The sequence below is a fragment of the Oryzias latipes genome, chromosome 16 (assembly GCF_053564925.1).
Source record: "Oryzias latipes strain Hd-rR chromosome 16, Olatipes_Hd-rR_3.1".
Taxonomy (NCBI): Eukaryota; Metazoa; Chordata; class Actinopteri; order Beloniformes; family Adrianichthyidae; genus Oryzias; species Oryzias latipes.
The window spans coordinates 14,744,789-14,767,254 of NC_136252.1; the positions used below are offsets into that span (position 1 = coordinate 14,744,789).

The following is a 22,466-nucleotide window of genomic DNA, read 5'->3' on the forward strand; positions in this document are numbered from 1 at the left end:
AGTGCAGTTGACAGTCTTGACACTAAATTGAACACTGATTCCATTTAATGCTGACTCACCCAGTTAGTTAATATTAGTCCTCACGGATACGATGTGAAACCTATTAAGAATATTAAGTGGATATGTCTGGAGAGAGATAATCTCTTTTTTATTTTAAAAAAGAATAGCCAAAATATGACCGAAGAGGCCGTAAATGGCTAGAGGGATGACCCAAAAAAAATGATTACATTTAACTAAAAAGCCTGCTAAGGTAAAGACTTATGCACTGAAACAAAAAATCCAAAGAAAATTGCAGTTTATCAAATTTCGGTGAGTTTTTGAGGCTGTGCTGGGGGCGACATTTTTGCTCAAAGGGGCAGTAAGAAAGAAGAATTGCAAAAACAATCTGGTTGCCACAGTCCAGGACTGCCATGAAACCGTCAAATAAACGGACAGTTTTTTTTAAACAGTCATTTTTAAGTGTCTCTGTTTTATTTTTGATACTTTGTTTGACATTACAAAACAAAGTCATACAGTCAGAAACACCACGAAACACAACACAGCAACACAGGCATACAACTTGGAACGCAATGAACCCTTCAGTGTGTAACAAGAGAAGAGCTGGCAGGTGTGGGAGTCATATAGATGTCTGGAAATTGTTTTCAAGAAGCTTCTTAAGGCTAAAATATGTATATAGAGTATTTGTTTCTCTTGCAATGTAATACCTTACAGTACAGTACAACACAATTCATTGGTTACATTACATTTAGTTTCACATACATATTTATGCAAATAATCTTAATTGACTACATTAGTTTGCAGTTTGATAAAAAGCAGCTTTTTAAACAGTCTTTAAACACAGAGGACAGGTTGGTGTAAACCCTAGAAGGAAAATTAAAACATAAACCCAATACCAAAAAATGTATAGAGATACTTTAATGACTGGAGTTTGCACTGACATGTTTCAATGCGAGGAAGCAATATTTAAATTTCTATGTTCTTTGGTGGTTCGAATGAAATAAATGGAACAAAGGTATTATTAGAACAGATTGACATGTATGCTCGTACACCACCGACAACAAGAGATGCTCAGTTTGACATTGAGAGAATGTTTTTGTTTCTGTGGGCTGTCTTTTTACCACCTACTGACACCCTTTGTTGCAGTTTTTGGAAGGATCAATTCCTTTCTACATTTTCAGATTGTTTGGGTTCAACAGTAAAAATCTATATTCAGGTCAGCACTGGGGATTTATTTTACGGCTTGGATTCTCCAATTTGCACAAATTCTCTTGCGCATTTGTGTTTGTTATTTTTGTTTCAATTCTGACCTGTCTATGTGCGCTTTCTATTACTGTGATGCTGTTTTGTTGTGGCCAGATCTTAATCCAATGTCTTAACTTCTTGTTAGAAACTATATATCCTTCGCAAAACAGTTCCGAATTTCTTGCATTACTTCTTGTGGCCGGACCATTAAAAAACGTGGCTTTAGCTTTGTTGCACATGGTTTTCCTCTTAGCCAATAAAAGCACTGCTCTTAAAAACAAATTCTATATTTGTATTTGCAGGTTTTTCCCAAGTGTGCTTAACCGTCACACCTATTACGTAGCAGGAGAATGGCTGCATGTGAAAAGTCAAACTATTCTGTTGTCTGGATGAGGTCTTAAAAGGGGGTTGAAAGGGTTATTATTACAAAGCGAAGCTGATACTAACAACTGTTTTAGTGCCAACATTGTTGAGAAGGAGTCTTTCAGGTTGCAGTTCATCATGTAAAACAAACAGGAGGATGGAAAAATGGCAGCAATTCTGCAATAACATAACTCAAAGAGGAATGTTTTTACTTAGAGAGCAATGTTTTGCAGATCTGGTGGATCTTTGTTGAGCTAGGTCAGTGAAAAGTTCATAACATGCCTCTAGTATTTTATATTGACAAAATTATTTCAGATAAGAGAACTAAGAAATAAAAATCCATCAACAAATTACAGTTTTTAAGCAAAATGTGGCCTAACAGTCACTTTTGACCTATACCTATTATATAATCTTTAAACATACGGAAAATATCATTTCCTTATAACAGTCTTAGAAAGTAGGTAAACAACCGTTTATATTAATCACTTATGACTTACAAATGCTAATACATATTGGGGGAAAAAATTAAAACTTTTTCTTAAAAATGTTTAAAATCTTTGTAGCAAAATAAAAAAAAAACAGCAACTTTTTTGTAGCCCCTTTACATCAATGATTGTGTTGTTTGATTCTGTGCAATTATGCACTTGACACAAACTACATTTTTGTGTCAGAAAGTTTTGGAGACATTTCACGGATATCTATCTAGCAGGCTAAAACTAGCATCGTATGCATTTGGAAACATTTGCATTTATGCATGTAGCACATGAACACCACATAAACTGTTTGACTGACTTCCTTTCACCAGCTTGTGGAGAAATAGGGTGGAGAATGCAGAGTTTGACACATCTTGAAAAGAGAGGACACGGCTATAACCGTGACGGGGGTTTCCTCTTTTTTTTTTAATTCATTGGCACTTCTAAGTGTCTCGGCCTGTGGACATCACCGTAATCAATATAAATGGCTTTCCTCTTCTTAGCTCGCCAGACCTTTGTTGTGTATGCATCCATCCACCCCGCATCCCTTTCATCAGTCTGTCTCCTCCTGTCACTCGCTCTGTTCTGTTCTTTGCAGCTTTCAGACGACCAACCAGTGACGCAGCTGTAAGACAAACAAGTGACATGACCAAGATATGAAAAAAATGCAACCTTGCAAATGTTGGAAGCAAAATGGTTAAAGATCCACTCCGATCATGTTTTGATTTATTTTCAAAATGTTGCCTGTGGTTTTTAATTATCATAATGTAATAAACTGACGAATCAGATGCCTCAGTAAGAGCATGTGCTGCCCACTGTACTGTCCCTCGCCTCGAACGTTTGATTGACAGATTCTCCCGAGCCGCTTTCAGTGGAAAGGTTGTGGACTTCGAACAAGCGGACTCATAATTGGCGACAGTAGTTGCCCTAGAAACATGTGTCAGACCCACTTGGACCAAACAGTGTTGCCTGGCTTCAAATGACGGCGCCCATATCACTGAAAAAAGGCAACCGAATTAGCTTCATTCCATACGAAACAATTTCTACGGTCTACTGTCGATGAGAGCAGCAGGAGTACATTAGAAATCCGCCTCTGAGATGCAAGAGGACATGGCTGCAGACATCAACGTCCATAACCGGAAGCCCTCAACCAGAACCAGATCATTTTAAAAAACTTCATTTTAAGTGGCCACCCTAACAGTAACAGTTTTTCCTGTTTTCAGTTTGAATAAAAGTTTTTCTAAAATTCTGAACACTTTAGGGTTAGGGTTAGGATTCAGGTAAGTTGTATACTTTCCGCTTCTGGTCGATAAAGTGAGGCGCCATCTTTGTCTACAGCCAGATCTCTCTACTGAGCTGTGGTTGGGACTGTTGGCGTGGAGTAAGCCTGCCGCCACATACCGTCATCCATTTGTTTAGACTCTCTCCCTTTAGCTTACAGCCCCTTACATCCCTAGCCTAACATTACCGGTGAAATCCAGCAATATTGGAGCAATCCAGGCGTACAGTTTTGAGCCAGATATCAGCTAAGACGAGGAAAACAAAGACGTGCATGGATCTACAAAAGGATGCATCAAAATGAAGCGGAGGACGGAGCTTGGTGTAGTAGCTTTGATGTCACACCTACAAGCTTTTTTCAACCGGGTGCTTCTGATTGACAACAATTTGAATAAAGATGATATTAGAAATGAAATTTGAAGCCTTATTTTCTTTAAATATATCCTCCAACATGAAAAAAATATTACAAGAACATGTTAAGGACACCCAAAACTATTTTCATCGGAGTGGCTCTTCAACAGGGGAACAACATTCTTCAAATAATCCCTTGCAGTGATGTGATATTTAGAGTGTATTGTGATACGAGGAACAAGGGAACACTTACAGTGAACTGCCGAACTTCCCCGTTGTCCACTAGATGATGCTCTGTTTCAGGGGTGATGGCATAAGCTAACCTCTGTTAAAGAAAAGGCAGTTAAAGCCCCTCTTTGAGCAAAAACCGACCAATGAAGAAAGCTCAATAGCCCACTTTACCTTCATGTTTTTAGGAATACATCTTTCAAACTTACGTGGCAAAACTTTCCAGGCAGTGTGCAGAGTTTGTAAATGGCATAGAGAGGAACCATAGTCATGGAGGACATTGCCAGACACCACCCCAGCATGTTAGCCCACGGCGGGAACATGTAGGAGCCGTAGTTTGGAGGGTTGAACGTGGCAAAGCTCACAACAACCATAAACTAGAGAAAAAATGTCATGAAAACATGTGTGCTTTAAGCTTATTCTCACAATAAACATCTCTGACAGTAGACCAAACATTTCACCATAATTTTTATCTGACATTTTAAAAATCAAAGCATGAATGGCAAACTGTATCCATAAACCAATTATTTTTTCTAATTGTTTGCATTTCCCGCAAAGCCAAAGAGCCACTAGAAATGTCGAAAAAAACACAATTTAGCAATTACACCGTTTCAATTAAATCATGAGTGCGAATAAACCAACTCACACCATATGTCATTCAAAAACATGGCGACGGATGTGAACAATACTTTGATTTACAGCAGATTCAATTTCCTGCCACACTACTAGCGCTCATCATCTACCAAAGGAGATGTTGGGATCATCTGCAGTGGCAAGTACACTTGGAGACGGCTACAGATGAAGCGAGTTGGGGAAAATGTGGTTGGTGATGTTACAGATGAGCTGTGGATCCAACAATTCCTCATGACAAGCTCAACTTTTGATGAGCTCTGTGACCTATGTGGCGCCCGCTGTGCAGTTTCTACCAAGAAGCGCATTGCCATCCGGTTGTTGGTCACAAGACTCATTTCATTTAATTGTGGGCCGGCCGTAGTGCAGCGGTAGGGCGGTCGACCTATGATCGTAAAATTGCAGGTTCGCTTCCAGACTTGCACACCCATGTGTTGAAGTGTCCTTGGGCAAGACACTGAACCCCACCCTGCCTCTGGTGAGAGGTTGGCGCCAGTGTTCGGCAGCAGAGTGTGTGAATGTGTGTGTGACTGGGTGAATGGGTCTGTGACTGTAAAGCGCCTTGGGCCTTTTAGGTAGAAAAGCGCTATACAAGTGTACGCCATTTACCAATTCATGTTTCCATTGCAGTTTTGCAAAATGTGTCAATTTCAATATGCCTAAAAAAACCCACTCCCTTCAAGAACAAAAGGTTTTCCGAAATTGTTGTGTTTTCCTTAGGCAATTTTATTTCATAGTCAATGGAAATGCAGCTAATGAGAGATAAAAGAGCCACAAGTTGAGCCTGCGACCTGACATGGGTAAAAAAATAATGAATTTGTTCCCACAAAATAATAATTCACGTGATAAGTCATTCTTAAACACGGATGTGAGCAATACTTGGATTTACAGCCAAAACCTTCACGTTTCTGTCTGTGTTTATCTCACTGCATTGCATGGAAGACACAGAGGATGTTTAGAGATCGGATTTATTTATTTTAAAAAGCTCTACAAAAGCATTGGTAATCCCGTCTCCATGTCTAGGTTCATTCACATCACGGTACGCATTCTGTGCTGCCGCAAAAGCCTCATTCTGCCGCTACTTCTGTGTCTCTGTGACCCACACTAATTCAAAATGGGAAAAATAAAAACAAGAATCAACCTAGGGGATCTTTTTTATCATTTTCTCTATGAAAATAAGTAAACGTTTTTTACCTGTTGAAAATACGGGGTGTGTAAAAGGTCACAATTATTACAAATTACTATTTATTTTTGTACCGATGTCAGGTAATTAGTAGCTTTGAGTTTGTGTGGAAAATGGACAAAATTTGCTAAATATTACTGGTGAATTTGCGGGCATTACCCATTTACAGGTAATAAGACAAAAGCAAACTGTGGAATCATGTTCAGAACTACATTCATACTTAAATTGAAAATCACTTTCACAGTAGTGACTTTCTAACTTCCATAGACTTTGTGGGAAATGCACTACTGACAAATTGCCACTGTCATGATGGAAAATATGAATTAAATATATTAACACAACATTCACATTTCTACCCTATCCACTTATGTTTTTCTTTATTGTCTTCCCTTGTTTGTGGATAGTATGACTCACCAGAAGGAAGCATGGGCTGACAAACTTCCAGCAAAGCCTCCAGTACCTGCCTGGTCGATGCCCAATCATCTCCTTGATGTCGTCGCTAAAACGATCAACACCTCAAGCAGAAATAAAATATAAACTTAGGCACTCAGTTAAAGCAAATATTGTCTTATGCAAATATTAAAAAAGAATATATCCATATTTTGGTGCATTTTTCCAAAAGCTGAATATTTTAGGATGAAAATATGAAAAATAAAATTGGATCATTACAAAGTTGAAAGTCTATACCATCAAGCTTTTTCCCATCCAAGTATCTTTTTTTTTCGTTTTTGTGGTTACCTGAATCAACGGCATCTGTCATTGCAGGGGAATATATCTTTACTGACGACCAAGTATTCAACACAGCTAAATGAGCTTTAGCAGAGTGAAAGACCACAGCAGTCATGGGGTCAAAGGGTATTTACCGGTAGTTATGAAGATTGAAATAAAAGGCCTACAGACACTCCCTCCAGGACCTGGGTTTGATTTATCTGCCTTGCCAAGGTCAGGACCCACCAAAGTGGGGCAATATGCCGACTCCTTCGCCTACGGCCTTCTTAGTATTTGGGCCCTTATCCACCTCTCTACCGTCAAGCTCAGATGACACGAGAACATACATTTCTTAAAAAAAAAAAAAAAAAAAAAAAAAAAGAAAACTCCTGATTAAAGTTCCGGTCAGTTGTTCTCAAAGACCTTTACTTTGATTTTTTTTATACCCTGTAAGTGTTTATAAGTTAAGGGTAATACTTTTTCTCCCATGTTTTAGAATGTTGAGGTGCCATTAATCTGTAAAAACTCTTCCCTCCTGCCTTTTAAATTTTTTATCACTTCGCAAAATCCGTCACAGTTGATATTATTCGGCTAGTAGCTCGTACTGGACTGCCTGATCCTTCGTCGCAATTTTCTTTTTGTTGTAGCCTCACCACTGCTGAGTGAGCACAGATGTCGGAGTGGTAGAAGTCAAAATTTGTTACATTTGTTCCCTTTATCAGGACCACATCAATAGCACCGAAACATTAACCTCACGGAGTTTTGGGGCAAAGAATGAAGAAGCCCAAACTATTGGAAGAAATAGACCTTCTAGCTGCAGCACACTTTGATCTAATAGCACCAGACTGAACTGAAGCACAGAACACCTTCACCCCCAAATTTCCTATTATGTCCATAATAGAACATCCTTATTGCTGGCCATGAAAACAAATGAATCAGTTGTTTTTCTATTGCCTTTCTTTCTCACCGTAGAACCAAGCGATGCCGATGGCTTCAATAAGCACTCCAAAGAGAATCGATGTTCCTGCGGCAAAGTGGTCCAGCAGAGTAAAAACATACATGCCTCCCTGAAATTCAGAGTAGAAAAAAGGTTTGTAGAAATCTATATTATGATGCTCTGATTAAAAAGGAAAACCAAATGAACAAATGAATAATGTTGGCATACTATCATTATCCTTCCATACTTTAAAAAGAGTTGGATGGAAACATAACTGCAAGTCTCAAGGCTAAAAGAGTTCAAAAATATATACTATTATGAAAAAGAATTGCTTCCAGACTTACACTTGTGACGCAGAAGAGGGATATCAGAAAGGTAGAAACAACAATAAAGAGAGTAAACAGCTCCCTGTGCTTGTGAAGGAATTTGAATTCATCAATTAGCCCTGTGATCACTGACTCCATCCCACCCATCTGCAACAGAACCACCACAGACACACACCTTAAAGTCTCAGAAACTCTTAGGGTGTTGCATAAGAGTCTATCAGGATTACGATAAGCACTGACAAGGATCTCAGATTTGAATGCCTCATACTCACAGCACTGTCAATGCCTAAAGTCAGCAGCATAATGAAAAAAATAACTGCCCACACTGACGAGCCAGGTAATGTTGCAATAGCTTCTGGATAAATGACAAAGACCAAGCCGGCACCTGAGGAGCAAAAACTCATGTGAGAAAAAGAAACATCCACAAATCCAATAGTTTATCAGTCAGAATACCAGTCAGAAATAAAACAGCCTGATTTACATATCCATTAAAAATGTATTATCATGGCACAGAAAACAGGTGTGTGAAGGTTGAGCTCCGTAATTTCATACCATCCCGAGCAACTTTATCAAGAGCCACGTTGTGCTTGTGGGACATATACCCAAGAAAGGAGAAGACCACAAAGCCAGAGAAGAAACTGGTTAAAGAGTTGATGGAGCTGGTTATGATGGCATCTCTGCAACAATGACATAAGGTAAAAAAGAGAAACTATTCTATTACAAAACTGTAAAATAATACATACATATATATATTTAGGCTTATCATGACTATATTTAATGTGGTTTTCTTTAAACACGTTTATTGGATTGTGCCTGTAAGGTATAATAGCCATGATTGATTGTTTTTATGGATTATTTTATAGGATTTCTTAAATGAAATGAAATATTGTCAATTTGTTGGCCTGTGCATGTCTGGCTAAAAAAAACAAAAAAAAAATTAACCATAAAGTCTGCAACTCAAAAAGAAGCTAATTTTTTATTTTCTAATTTTACTCTATACATGAGTTTTCAAGGTTGACTGGGTCAGTTTGTGGAAGAAAAAAAATAAAAAAAACACAGGAGATTAAAAACTCCTGTGGAGAAACTGACAATTTTTTAAGTGTGTGTCAGTTGGTGAAACGGCTTTGTCCCGCGCAGCAAGGCGTCAAAAACATTGGGGGGTTTCGAGGAGCTTCAAAGGTTTCTGATATTTAGGCGCGTGTGTTTGCATGCTTGCACTGCAAGAGCCTTCCCCCTTGCGCTTTCTACACCTGCATCTCCTCACCTGCGAGCCACTCCACGGATTTACCTGTAACAGTTGTTACTGAATTTGTTGTAGCTGGAAAAGGCAATTAGCACACCAAACCCCACTCCCAGGGAGAAACAGATCTGCGTTGCTGCCTCAATCCAGACCTGGGGAGCGACACAACAAGCACACTTGTGTGAAGCGGCAAACAAAAGGAACTGGGGACGAAAAAAAGCCATTATTAGAGATAATTGCAGGAAACTCTTTCAACGGCAGTAGATGAAAGACGCCTGTGAATACGGGGAGCAATTTTGCAAATTACTGTTCCGTGCATCTATCTAATCTAATTCTCCAATTGCCCCAATGCCGCTCTCGGTGTCCATCTTGCTTTCTCCATCATTCTCCAGAACTGGATTTCTTGGTCCTGCACGTTTGCATGTCAAGCACCTAAACACCTACTATTAGGATTAATATTGCATAGTAGGTTTCACAGTTAAAGAAAACAAGGTGACCAATTTTCTCTGCGTCTTTGAACTTGGTTTGTTGCATCAAATGTGTGTCCTTCATCGCTCAAAACACACTGCAAGCAGGGACAAGCACCTCTCAGATGTTTAACACACGCCACAACAGTTGTATCAGCTGCATAATACAACTTAAGGCTATAGTTGCATTTTCACAATTCTTTTTGTTGTGTTTTTTTTGTTCTTTTTTTTTGCCAAGGCCAATAGCAACCCTTTTTCCAACTGCTTCCAATAAAGACTGACATTTTCAAAAATACTTCAGCCACTGCAGCACCTGTGGGTTATTAATGCAAAGTATGCGTGTTAGCATTGCAAATGCATCTGTCATTGTTTACCATTTCAAGGCGATATTGCAATACTGTTGTTAGCAAGATAATAGTACAAAAAATGCTTAAAATGTCAAAGCATTCCTTTAAAGTGACTTTCAGAAACCACTTTCTTCCTCAAGCTTCATCCCCTGCTTCCTGTGCACCTTCACTGCCCTCCACTTTCCTCTGTTGGCACGCACCTTGGCATCGCAGAGTCTCAGGAAGTCTACGGAAAGGTAGGCTTTAATGCCATCGATGGCTCCGGGCAGGGTGACTCCACGCAGCAGCAGAACAGTCAGGACCAGATAGGGCATGGTGGCTGTGATCCACACAACCTGAAAGAGTCAGATAAGATACAGACAACACTAAACACAGAAACACAATGTTCGCATTTACAGAGAGGTAGGACAGCAAACACACACTCAGATAGTGTTCGACTTTTGGATTTTGACGCCATCAAAGACGGTAAATGGGCCATACCTTTCCGGAGGTTTTGACTCCCTTCCAGAGACAAAAGTAAAGTAAGACAATCACTACAGCCAAACACGCAGTCAACTGCCAGCGGGGACGGCCCAGGTCATCAATACCATTACTGTCCTGAATATGAAGGACCCCGCGTCTAGGAAAGAGAACATTCAGTTAAATGTCATGGTCACACCTGAGACACCAGCAAGCCCATATCTTAAATTTAGTTTCTAGCCCTCCCACAGTCACGAAGAGCTGACCTGCTATAAGCCACTAGTGAATAGAACCATTTTTTCCTTCTGTTCAGTTCAAATCATCATTAAGAAAGAATGAATTTAGAGAATATATATCAAAATATGAACTCTCCTGCATATATAAGCGATGTTGATGGAGCTAATTTAAAAAACAAAAAAAAGGTCATGAAATTAATATTAACCAAACTAATTGATGTAATTGTTTGCAAATCCTGCTGCCAAAGGGAATTCAAGTGCTGTCTAGTAGAACATAACCATAGTGCACTCATTGTCATCCAACATTGGTCTGTAAGCTACAAAAACACCGGGCACGGGTTCTTGAATGCGCATTTAAGCCCACGGTGTTCACACTGGACGAGCAGAGAGAGGATTCTTCCACTTTTTCTACTGTTTACTAGTGCATGTCTGTCACCCGTGAATGGAAATGGCTTGGTGCGAAATGTCGAAGCCAGTCAGATTTCACTAACATGACAGACTTGGTATCATATAATTTTGACGGGCACAAATCATTCAATTCTCCTCCACCATCAATTTTCAAACGGTTGGTACTGTCATGAATTAAGGGGACGCCACCCATTCGTCACTACAAAATCTGTGTCCCTGATTGGTCAAAGCTCAGCCTGGTTTAACTTTCAATCCACGTTAAATAGCTGGGTGACTGAGTCTTGAAAATCTGCATAGCTACACATTAACGCGAGAGCTTTAAACGCGGAAGCCTGAAATGCACATATTTGCTTGTTTACATATTGCTTATTTTATTCCAAGTGGCCGCTGGCTGCAGATGCCCAGAACCGGAAGCCCTCGACCTGAACTGGAGGCCTCCCCATATCGCTGGAAAAATGTAATGTTAACTGGCAACCCCAACAGTTACAGTTTTTCCCTTTCTTAAGCTTTATTAAAAGTTTTTTCTACAATTCTGAACATTTTTGGGTTAAGTATAGAGTTGGGGTTACGGTCAAGGTAATATGTTTCATTTTTGCTTCTGGTCAATGATGTCAGCAGCCAGGTCTGTCTCGCTTGAATGTGCATTGCTGAGGGCAGTGTTAAATCAGCAAAATGCATATGGAAGACTTCTGTGTTTCTTCAGATATCTTTTTGTAATCAAAGGTAAATGACAACAACAACACATTTATTACCATTTCAACTTCTTTTGGTTTATTATGTTGCATTGGTCCCCATTATGGCTATTTTGTTGTAAGATTAATTTGCATCGAGATCCACTTTCAGTTCTATGTAGTCCAGAATTAGACTCTTTAAATACTAATAAAAATGGTAACAGAGTCCACCACACAGTAATATTTTAATAACAAGGACAGGAGGGAAGCTGTAAACACATATAATGGAATGTATTTTTTTGATTTGGGACCTATATCCACTTTTTCAAGGATATGAGAATAACTACTAAGCAAGAGTCTCCACAAGAAAACAGCAAATTAGACAAAACTAACTTCCAATCTATATCAGCTTTTCGATTTTTGTTGTTTTTTGAGCTGTTTTCTTTGTAACTGATGCAGAGAATCGGTTTATTCAACAGTTAATTTTAAATCTTTTATTTATAAACAGTCTTACATCGATGATATAGAAGACTGTTTAATGCCATATTTCATGTCGTGTTTTTGATAATTGCAGAGCGCGCTAAACACATGATCCAAAGGCTTCATCTGCTGTGGTGATGTGCAGGTGGCTTCGTGTAAATAGCAGACGGCTACTTCAGCTATTCTGGACGAAATGCCTTCTACTGTCAGAATTAGGCGCTTTCCCCCCTCTTGCTTGAAATGGAGACACCTGCTCAGCTTTATAAAGAGAGAAGCGACATCAATTAAAAGTGATGGGATCATTGTAAGGAAAGGACAGGTTATTGGACTGACTCAGCATAGCTTAGGTAGATATGACGACTGGCACCACATCTTGTTGTTTGTAGACTTGCAGGAATAGAAACAGACCTCCCATACAACTCAGCACTAAACTACTGCATGGCTACAAACGCTGATCAAAGCATCTTAGAGCTATGAAAACTTACTCAAAGTACTCCTGAGCCGGTGTGGCAGTGTAAATGTCACTGACTGTGTTGTTGTCAGCCCAATCGGAGCAGTTTGGACTGTTCCAGGTGTTGTTGCAGTGGACCCAGGGTAGCTCCCAGGTGAACGATGAAAACAGGTAGAAGAGGGCCCAGGAGATGATGACGTTATAGTAGAAGCCAACATAAAGGGAAATTAGGATGACTGTAAAGCCCACACCTGCCAGGAGAACATATATTTTTGTATTAATGTATTATAAAAAGACAAATAATGTAGAAAGCATTTAAGACTAACACATGATTATGTACTGTATACAAAGATCTATCAGTAACTTTTGATTCAGGTAGTGCCACAAGAGAGCCTCTGTGTACTTATGCTTATGCGATAAGAACGTGTTAACTGCCAGATGCAAAAGTTTTGCTTAACTTTGAAAAAAAAAAAAAAAAAGCTTGTTGTTGCTAAGTTAATAACTCAAAATTCCAAAGTGAACATTAATCGGTGAATCTTTAGTAGAAATAAAAATAAACATATTCAGTCAAAATTGAAAAAGGGAACGCAGAAGTTGACATAAAACTAAAGAAACTTGCCAACAGCTCTTCAACCAGCAAACAAGTTGCAAGTGGCAGCAAATGAGATGTCCAGCGCTTTAAAAAAAAAATACATAGAAAAAATGGACAAAAAAAACTAAAAAACACATGAAAACTCTCCCACTAGCTTACAACCCTTCACAAACCCAACCTAATTTTAGCAGTGCAAAAAAAATAAATTGTGAGCACTATTGGAGCCTTCCAGCAGTAAGGTTTAAAGTTCAGTCAAGGAAAACAAGGACATGGATTTATTTGTCTACAATACATCTACACTATCTACTTGGGTGTCAAACGATTTGAATAAAGCGGAGGAGGGTGCTTGCAGCCTTCTGATAGTAGCTTCTTCTAAGTTACAACTACAAGTTTTTCAAACAACATTTTTTGTCTGCTCATGGTTCACAATGATTTGAATAAAGAAATGCTCAGAAACCCAGTTTTAAGCTTAATTTTCCTTATACATGTCCTCCATTGTGAGAAACATACCACAAGAACATGTTTAAAACACCAAAACCACCATTTTCATTGGAGTGGGACTTAATGACAATACATAGGAATCCACAGTTAAGTCAGTCTGCATTGGCCTCATATATTCAAGCAGACTCATCCATCTATTTTTATCACAGGGGTTCCAGATTTTTTGCACAGAAAGCCTGATTTGGTGAGGTGAATATTTATGATGGTCAACCAATCAGCTTGCAGTCTTTGAACCCGTATAACGTTAAATGCAAATGAACTTTTGTTGCAATGCCATACTTTTAACTTCTTCAAATAGAACAGAAAAACACCTAAAGGCATTTTTATCAAAATTACTTTGAATTTCATATTTGAGGTCTATGCAGCATTCTTTCCCAGTTAGTTTGGCGTAGTTAACATGTCTCGTCTTGTGGGGCCTCTTGATATTGAGCTCCTTGAAAAATAACATTAATTAATAAGAAATGAACAAAAGGAGAATAATCTAAGGTTCATGGGTCACTTGGTTCAAGAGTCTTGTACCAAGTGACCCATGAGCCTGTACCGGTTAGGTTGGGGACCTCTGCTATTAATGATTGGGGACCTTTCTATGGAATTGTGAGCCAGCATCTATAAAACTCAATGTGATTTAGGTAGAAAAGTAGAAATACTGATTTAATGTATTTTAACTTACTATAGAATCTGTCAACAACTTCTTTCTAAATGCTTGAACCAAGTCAGAACAGTAACAGTGTCTCCTTGACAAGTATACAATTGGAAGGAACTTTTCATGTGGGATTCATTAGCTCAGTATTTCCCAACCCTAGAACTCTGTTCTGCATGTTTCCCATGTTGGTTTCAGCTTACCATAGCTCTGCTGAAGCGTCATTCTGGCAGTAAACATAATCAAGTGTCTTTGAGCAGGGTAGGTTTAAAAATATGCAAGACAGTGTTCTACAAGAACCAGGATTGAGAAACACCACGATTGATCATTTTTTGTTTCTTCTCCTGATTTTTTTTCTTTCGTTTTTTTTTTACTATTTTTTTTTTTACAGAGAAAGTCAGATCGTTGAGGCAGTAGTACCAAAAGTATAAAGACTGTAGTATATTGATTCAGAAGTTTTTTTTTTAATTTAAGGATTTTGATGGTTGGTCAGCTTCTTTCTGTATCGCATTGGTCTCTAGACTTTATTTCCATAAGGAATAGGACTCCATATAATTTGTAACTAACCATCTCTAAGATGACTGCTGCTGTGAGCAACACTAACTTAATTGTCATGAGAGTTCCCAGAAGGATTGTGAGCAGTGACATGCTAAAAGAACATAATTTGGTGAGATTTTAGAAAGTGACTAATGTCATGCATACATTTGACCATTTTATTGACACATCTAGCATTGTAGGGAAAATCCCACCAAACATTTTATGAAAATGAAAAATCGTGGTGTAACGTGGTATATTATAAGACTACTAGCCCCCTGGAATGCCCATCAGAACATGATGTTTAGGTGGGGATCAGGTGTCTCTTCTCCGTTTGGTTTAGCCAATGGGGTAAGACAAGGAGGTATTTTATCCCAACTTCATTTTTAACTTGTATGTAGATGTCCTGTTGAAGGATCTGAATGCCTGTTATACCGGTCACATGGTTGGTGGTTTTGAATTAACTCAACTTATGTATGCAGATGATTTAGTTGTTTTTAGCACCAGCAGCTCCGGATTGCAACAACTTTTAAATGTCTCTTCTGAATTTGGTTTTAAGAATGATATTTTATACAATTCCAGTCAACGTGATGTGTTGATTTGTCGTACAAGGGATGATGTTACATTGAATTTTCCTGCTTTTAAACTTAAAATCCTTCTATTCAAAACTTACTGCAAACCACTGTATACTGCCCACTTGTGGACCAATTATAGGGCATCCAGCATGAGGAAGCTACAGGTTGCCTACAATGATGCCCTAAAGATTTTATTAAAACAGCCACAGTTGTGCACCGCAAGCAGTTTGTTAGTTCTGTTATTTTCTTATATTTACATACTATTATCAAACTCCTTGTAAACAGCACAGCAGCCGCAATTACACATTTCACCAAGGAAATGCAGAAAAAACCTGGAAAATTGAAATAAGGCCTTTTATTTTAATCATTTTCTGTAAACGTCAATCCCGGAAATACAGCAAAATCCGATTTCACCTCAATGATATAGTTAATAGAACATTTGTTACAATATAACAGATGTCTAACTCAAAAATAAGAAAAAAATAGGGAACACCAATTAGTCCATTTTCTGGTGTGTCTTTTTTCCTTATATGCATTGAGAACTAGTCCTTTAATTTACTGAACTGGGATTTACTTTTTATTCATTGAGATCCCTATAAGTCACTGATAAATGAGTAATCTCCCACTGACAGCATCATCTTTCAGTTGGCATCTTTAGGTCGCACAGAAAAAGAGACTTAACTTTGAAAACTGAGGTTTCATGCCTTAATTATCACCTTATCTACCCTTTATATAAATCTGGAACAGTGTCTGCTCTTCTGAGGTTGAATTTTAGTTTAACCTTTGCAAAGAAGCCGGACCATCCCTGTGCCTTATTGATAGCTTTGTGATGCAGTTGTGACATTTGTCCGCAAAGCGATTCCTCTTATTAGCACCACATGCAGCCATGCTATCTCTCCACATCCGCTTCTCCGTCCTTTTCTTCAGATGCATTGATCCTGAGAGGAAATCAGCTTGTTGATCAGAATAATTACTGTCAATATGGGCATGTGTCCGTGCGTTGGAATAATTACTGTTCTCCCCCTGCTGGGAGGCAGGAGAGTGAAGCGTGTGATTAAAACGTCAACGTACTCAGCGTGGTCTCTGGCAGACGGCACATGTTCACACCAAGGAGGCAGACTGGCAGGAAGACATGGAGCAACACGTGTGGGCAACATTCACAACCACAAGGGCATGGTTTCACACAAGTCGCAGACATAACTTCCAGCTGTGACTCAACAAAAGGGTTTCGTTGAGTCTCTAGTTCAAAGCAATGTGCTAAAACGAATTTGAGCTGTTTTCTTTGTAACCTTGAAGGAAAAATTTGAAGGAAGTAGCACAAAATATTTTATAATACATCCAAAAGGAGGACTTATTAAGGGTATAAAAGCATAAATTGTTAAAACAAGCTTTGCCAAATTTTTTTTTTACTAGCTGCGATCTTCTGTTCCTAACATGTTTCTTCTTCATTTGGGCATATTTGAATGGCATTTCTCCTGAACTGCTCTTTGCTTAATAATGTGTTGAGAGAACGCAGCTCAACTGGACAATCAGGACGGGAGTCTAAAAGCCCAATTTTCATCTGTTTTCCATCTGAGTGCCAGCAAAACCTGATGTTCTGAGGGGGATAAGTAGTGGCTGTCGCTGCTCACCACGGAGACAGGGGGACAAAAGAGACTCGCACGTGAACAGGCAGCCATGTGGGCAGACAGGAAAGACATGCAGACGTCAAGGGCTGGCCTCCACTGTCAGACAACCGACAGCCGACCAGGAAAAACGCAAAAAAACAAACAAAAAAACAAATGGAATCCAAACATAAGCCGAGAGATCACGTTTATTCATTTGAACTAACAGACTGATTAGAGGATTTAATTGAATAAGAAAAATTCAAACAAAAAAAAACAAAAGGTTTGAGCTAAAAACCTTAAATAAGTAATTAAATCTTATGGTAACACCTTATAATAAGATTCATATTTATATGAACAAGCATTACTAATGTGTTTATGAGTCATTTATTTGTAATAGTTGCTAAAACAAATGCCAATGTCACGGCACCGACCACAACGGCAGCTGCACAGGAGAGGGATATCTATGCTGATCATCCTGATGGTTAAATAAAGCATCAGTTCAGAGAGAAAAGTTCACCTCTTACCGCTTGTTTTTGTTGAGATGATGAAGCTAAAGTTTGTTTTAAAGAAGCCTGCGCACTGATGTATAACATTTAAGCTACGTGACCGGAACTTCTTTTTCAGGCATGCATTCACACTCTGGATTATCACTTTTTAATACACGCCCAACAGCCAATCAGAATCCAGGACCATGGTATAAGTAAGGGACAATTAACTATCAGAAATGACACCATGGAAGCCTGAGGTTGGTTCCGCAAAGTGCGTAGGTGGTTTTGCAGAGATTTTTACGCCCTTCCTGACACAACCCTGTACTTTTATCCAGGCTTGGGACTGGCACAGGGTACCCAGACTTGGGCCCCTTTGTGGCTACATAGTTTGGCAGTTGCGTGAACAGCCTTGCCCAAGGACCCACACTGGGCTAATACGGAGTATATTTTTTGTGTACATCTTTTATCTTAAAATATATCTAAAATCTGTCTTAAATTTGATTTTCCCATAGCTGAAGGAGTGCAACTGTCATCACCCTCATCAAGAAACAGAATAGAAACATTTGATTTTGTACACATTTGTGTGAAAACACCGACCTTTAAATATGGGACATATCTTCCAGACCCCTGCAGCCCCCTCTCTGTTGTACTGTCCTAGAGCCAGCTCCATGTAGAAGAGAGGCATTCCTGCTATCAGCATGAAGAACAGGTACGGCACCAGGAAAGCACCTGAAAATGTGCACGCACACACACACGGCAAGGTTCCAAAATGAAACACTAAATTGGATTTCACTTAGTCAAAAAAATTCCTTTTATGTTTCGGTTTACATCACTTTATTTTTCTAAAGAGCTTCCTGACATGACAAGAAGAGAAAAACATAACAAGGTTTAGGTTAAAACTGTTCATCTAACAATCTATCGACTGTTAATCTATCAAGTGGGTACAAGTATTTATATATAATTCATCTGAAATTAAAGTTGCACTTAGGAATTGACTATACAGCCTCACAGTGTTTCTATGTACTCATAAAAAGAGAAATGTGTAAATCTTTCGTCACTCACTGCCTGCCAGCTTTGACCATGCTTGCAGTGTCATTTACGGCTCTTAACCCAATGAGAGCTCTATGTTAAACAGCCATAATTACTGATACTGATTGTTAAAGCTAATCTATGCAGAACAGCTGTGACGGTTCCCCATTTTGTTTACTGGGAAGGGCTACAAACGTGCGTATACAAAGATCTAAAATACCATGTGATGTCTACATATTGCAGATAAGATTTTTCTATTGCAACAACAGACTAAATTCTGGGCATGTTTGGAGTAGTTGACTCTTTTTTTTATGTATATCTAGCTTTATTCACAGAGTTTAGTGGACAAGCCTTTTCCCCCTCATTCTCACCTCCTCCGTTCTTGTAGCAGAGGTAAGGAAATCTCCAGACGTTTGCGAGGTCCACGGCAAATCCAATCACAGACAAGAGGAAGTCGATTTTCTTCCCCCAGGTCTCCCTCTCCTCCTCGCCACTGCGGCTCGTTTGCGGTGCAGCTGGAGTCACTAAGGTGGTCGAAGTAAACTGAACCCCGTTCTGCTCTTTGACAAGGATCAGCTCCACCTGACGGAACAGGAGAACATCTTACCTCATTCAATGTGGCTTGAAATTGAGGCTTTAAACATTCCTTAAAGGCCAAAGTATGTGACCGCTTTGCAAGTTAAGGATGGGGAAACCAGAAAAACTGGAAGAAATATTTTGGAAAAAAATCCTAAATTCATGTGAAAAACTGAATCTTAAGATTCTTGTTTAAGGACAAATTTATTTATTCTGTTTTGTAAGAAAAAAAAAATCTTATTGCCTAGAAATCTTTTCTAAAATAAGAAATCTTGGTAAGACCTTTTTTCTTATCCAATTGTCAGGTTTTTTTTCCCCCCAATTTAAAATTTTACAAATTTGTATCTATTTCTTGGAGGGCTGTTTTAGCGGTGTTAGCAGTTTCTGACAAACATTTTTAATAAAACAGCTCAGTGAAACAAAAAAAGTTGCACCATTATTCAAAAAGTGTTGGTTGCAATGACTCTGTCATGCGTCTCTTTTCTGCACTGACCTCTTTGGGACCCATGGTGTTGGACGAAGGTTTTTCGGGGACTATGACTGAGGACATCTCTTCAGCAGGGATTTCCTTTGAAGGGTGCTGCAAAAACTGTGTTTGTGAAACGCCTGGTTATGAGGAGGAAGGAAAGGTAAATGAAGCTGACAGCTCATGAAAGCACATCAGAAAGGATATGAAGAGAAATTAGGTATTCCCTTTATGTGAAATGGGGTCAGAGCTACAAATATATGTAACAAACTGTTGCACAAACAGTTGCAATTATAGTGAATAAGACCGACTTTAGAGCAGCAATTCTGGTTGAAAACACACACAAACAAGAATTTTTTTTTTCAATATGCATAAATGGCAGGGTGTAATTTAGTTATAGTTTTAAAGTTGCTTGATAAAATATAGAACGAACAAGCAGAGAATGGAGAAAAACAACAAGAGGCGATGAGACCCACGCAGAGTAAGTGAGCGTGATGGAAGAGCATCTTCAGCTGGTCATCAGTCACGTTTGTTGCACACTTGTTGATCGCCATTTTGCACCGATTTTCACTGTCATCTTTGCAACCTTTTCATCCCACACCCATAGCAAAAAACGATAGATCCATAACAGCTTAAGGCCTTGTTTAAACCAGGCTTTCTAAAGCCTGATGGTTTTAAAGAAAACTTTAATACTACAAAAAATAAAAAATAAACTTTGTTTTGAAAATATGAAAATAAAACACAAAATGTTGAATATTTTTAAATGATTAGTAACATTTTTATGATACTTAATTATTTAAAATTTCCTCACAAAGAATTTATTTTATTTAAAACTCACTTATTCAGTATGACACATTTTCTTCCGTACATAACACAAAAATAACAAATAAAAAAATATTTAGAAAACTTAAAAGTATTCTTATAATTGAAGTAAAATATGAAAAGTGACCAAACTTACCTGGAGGAAAACGTGGTTGGTCAATGCTCCACCAGACGCTGGTTATGGCAAATTAATTCCAGAGCTAATTATGTTTTTCAATGCGCTGCAAACTGTTGCAGGTTGTTTTTCTCTGCAGGGCTGAAATTAAGTTCAGTTTTGAACTAAAACAAAAGCAAATACTCTCAGCATAAAAAAAAAGAAAATATTATAAAAAACTAAACAAAAAAAGAGTCAGGATTTTTCAGGGGATGAGACAAAAAGATGAGCAAAATTGACAGAAGGAAAAAGAAAAATCAAGAGCAGTCAATCTGTTATGATCTGAATAAAACCCTCCCACCCCTTTGGGGATCCAGAGACAGACGCACAACGACCAGAGTACCCCAAGGTACTTTATGGAGATGTGTCGCTGGGACCTCTCTTGAAATATGAGGGATAATCAACACTCCCCATCACCGTCACTCTCCTCCCTCCCTCCTTCCTCACGGCACCCCTCCTCTTTTACCCAGAACTGCATTTTTTTTTAGCTGGTTAGGACATTTATTTGAACATTTCTTTTAATATTTGCCCCATAGCAAATTTAAAAAATATATTTAGCAATTAAAATTAATCATTATCAGGGATTATTTATTCTTCTGGGAATTGTATTAAATTTTAAGACAAACTTTATGATCGATTATGGCAAATTGTTGCTACAGATATCCTGTTAAGATTTATCAGTAATGTTAATCAATTGTTTAAAGAAGAAGAGTTAAATCTGGTTATAGACATTAATAATTTATGGACAAAAGTTACTCAAAACCATTGTCTGACAATTTAGTTTTTCAAAAACAAAAATAGCAACTTTTGTACATAAATTTTTGTAGTTTGATATAAGAAAAGAAATAAAAACTTGCAAATTATTGGTTTAAAAATGTTTCTCGATAACAATACAACAGAACAGAATAGAACACATGTATTACAGACTTAAGGTCCAAATAACAAGACTATAAAAATGCACATTAATTCATACATAAAAGGAACAATAAACATACGAATAAAAATGCTAAAAACAATAAACATAAAAATCAGAGTAATCCAATAATTCCTGACACCTGATGGTTTCTCATCTCAGCCAAAAAACTGGATCACGCCATCAAATAACATGTTTAGCCCACTCACCAGAGAAAGATTTATGATCACTTTTGTGTCCAGACAGACTCTTGTATAGAAGCCAGTCATTGTGATCAATTGACCACTAATCCGTGAATCTGCAGCCTCCACAATGTCACCGATGCACCTTTAAAGTGCAATCATCCCTCAAGCCTCAGGCCTCATGTCAGAAATTGTTGGGTCGATGTAAGCCGTGCTGGAATTATGAGGTTTTGTATGGAGCTTCGACAAATGGTGCGGCGGACATAATCGAGTGTCTTGTTTTCATAAAAGCAACAGCTGAGACCCGAAGAGAAGATGGGTAATGATAGGTAGGGGGGGGGGGGGGGTTGAAGATGGAAGGGGTGGAAGGGCGGAGGTAGGTGAAAAAGGGTAAGGGAAAGAAAAGAGATTCAAAAAAACGTCTTAGGAGCTCTGTCTGCTAAAATATTGGTGAGAGGGTGGTGGTATTGACCTTTATGATCAGTATCGTAGAGGCAGCATACACCAGGCTGACAAGACATTCTTTAGAAAACATGAATTTAATTCAAATCCCTTTTCCTCTTTAAAAGTCAATGAATTCTCTTATTGATAGCACTGGTAGACAAACTTCAATTTGGCCATTATGTCAGTACTTAGTTTTAAAACCAATAATGAGAGATGTTGACTGTGCAAGAGTAAGACCACTGGACTTTCATTTTTTTTTTGCAGGTTATTCAAGTCATAAACAGACCAAACAGATGCCTCAAGAAACGTATGTGGTCTGACGTCAAACACGCTTGACAGCTTTTAGTTGTAGTTGACCTCCAACAAGCTCACTTCTGATTGGTGGGACTGGTTGCCATAGAAACGGTGGCTCAGACTTTCTCGACCCAATTACTGGCTGTTTCCGAATTTCCACCCTAATACCAA

At 38.5% G+C, this 22,466-nt stretch overlaps 1 protein-coding gene across 3 annotated transcripts; it reads right to left on the bottom strand.

The window, feature by feature from the left end:
• Nucleotides 1–449: 449 nt before the first annotated feature.
• Nucleotides 450–20,853, bottom strand: slc6a3 (solute carrier family 6 member 3). 3 transcript variants are annotated; one of them, XM_078933252.1, is made up of 16 exons: nucleotides 20,445–20,853; nucleotides 19,514–19,609; nucleotides 18,816–19,026; nucleotides 18,013–18,144; nucleotides 12,513–12,729; nucleotides 10,254–10,392; nucleotides 9,974–10,108; nucleotides 9,008–9,111; nucleotides 8,272–8,396; nucleotides 7,992–8,104; nucleotides 7,738–7,866; nucleotides 7,424–7,523; nucleotides 6,163–6,263; nucleotides 4,145–4,312; nucleotides 3,961–4,032; nucleotides 450–2,703 (listed from the first exon to the last, which is right to left on the bottom strand). In XM_078933252.1, exons 2-16 carry the CDS (start codon nucleotides 19,568–19,570, stop codon nucleotides 2,680–2,682), a joined length of 1,827 nt encoding a protein of 608 aa, XP_078789378.1. In that variant the 5' UTR covers nucleotides 19,571–19,609; nucleotides 20,445–20,853; the 3' UTR covers nucleotides 450–2,679. The 3 variants fall into 3 exon arrangements, with proteins under 3 accessions (XP_078789378.1, XP_020565684.1, XP_078789379.1); XM_020710025.2 differs by having other exon boundaries at nucleotides 19,514–19,626; nucleotides 20,445–20,746; XM_078933253.1 differs by having other exon boundaries at nucleotides 19,514–19,600; nucleotides 20,445–20,580.
• Between the last annotated feature and the right edge of the window lie 1,613 nt (nucleotides 20,854–22,466).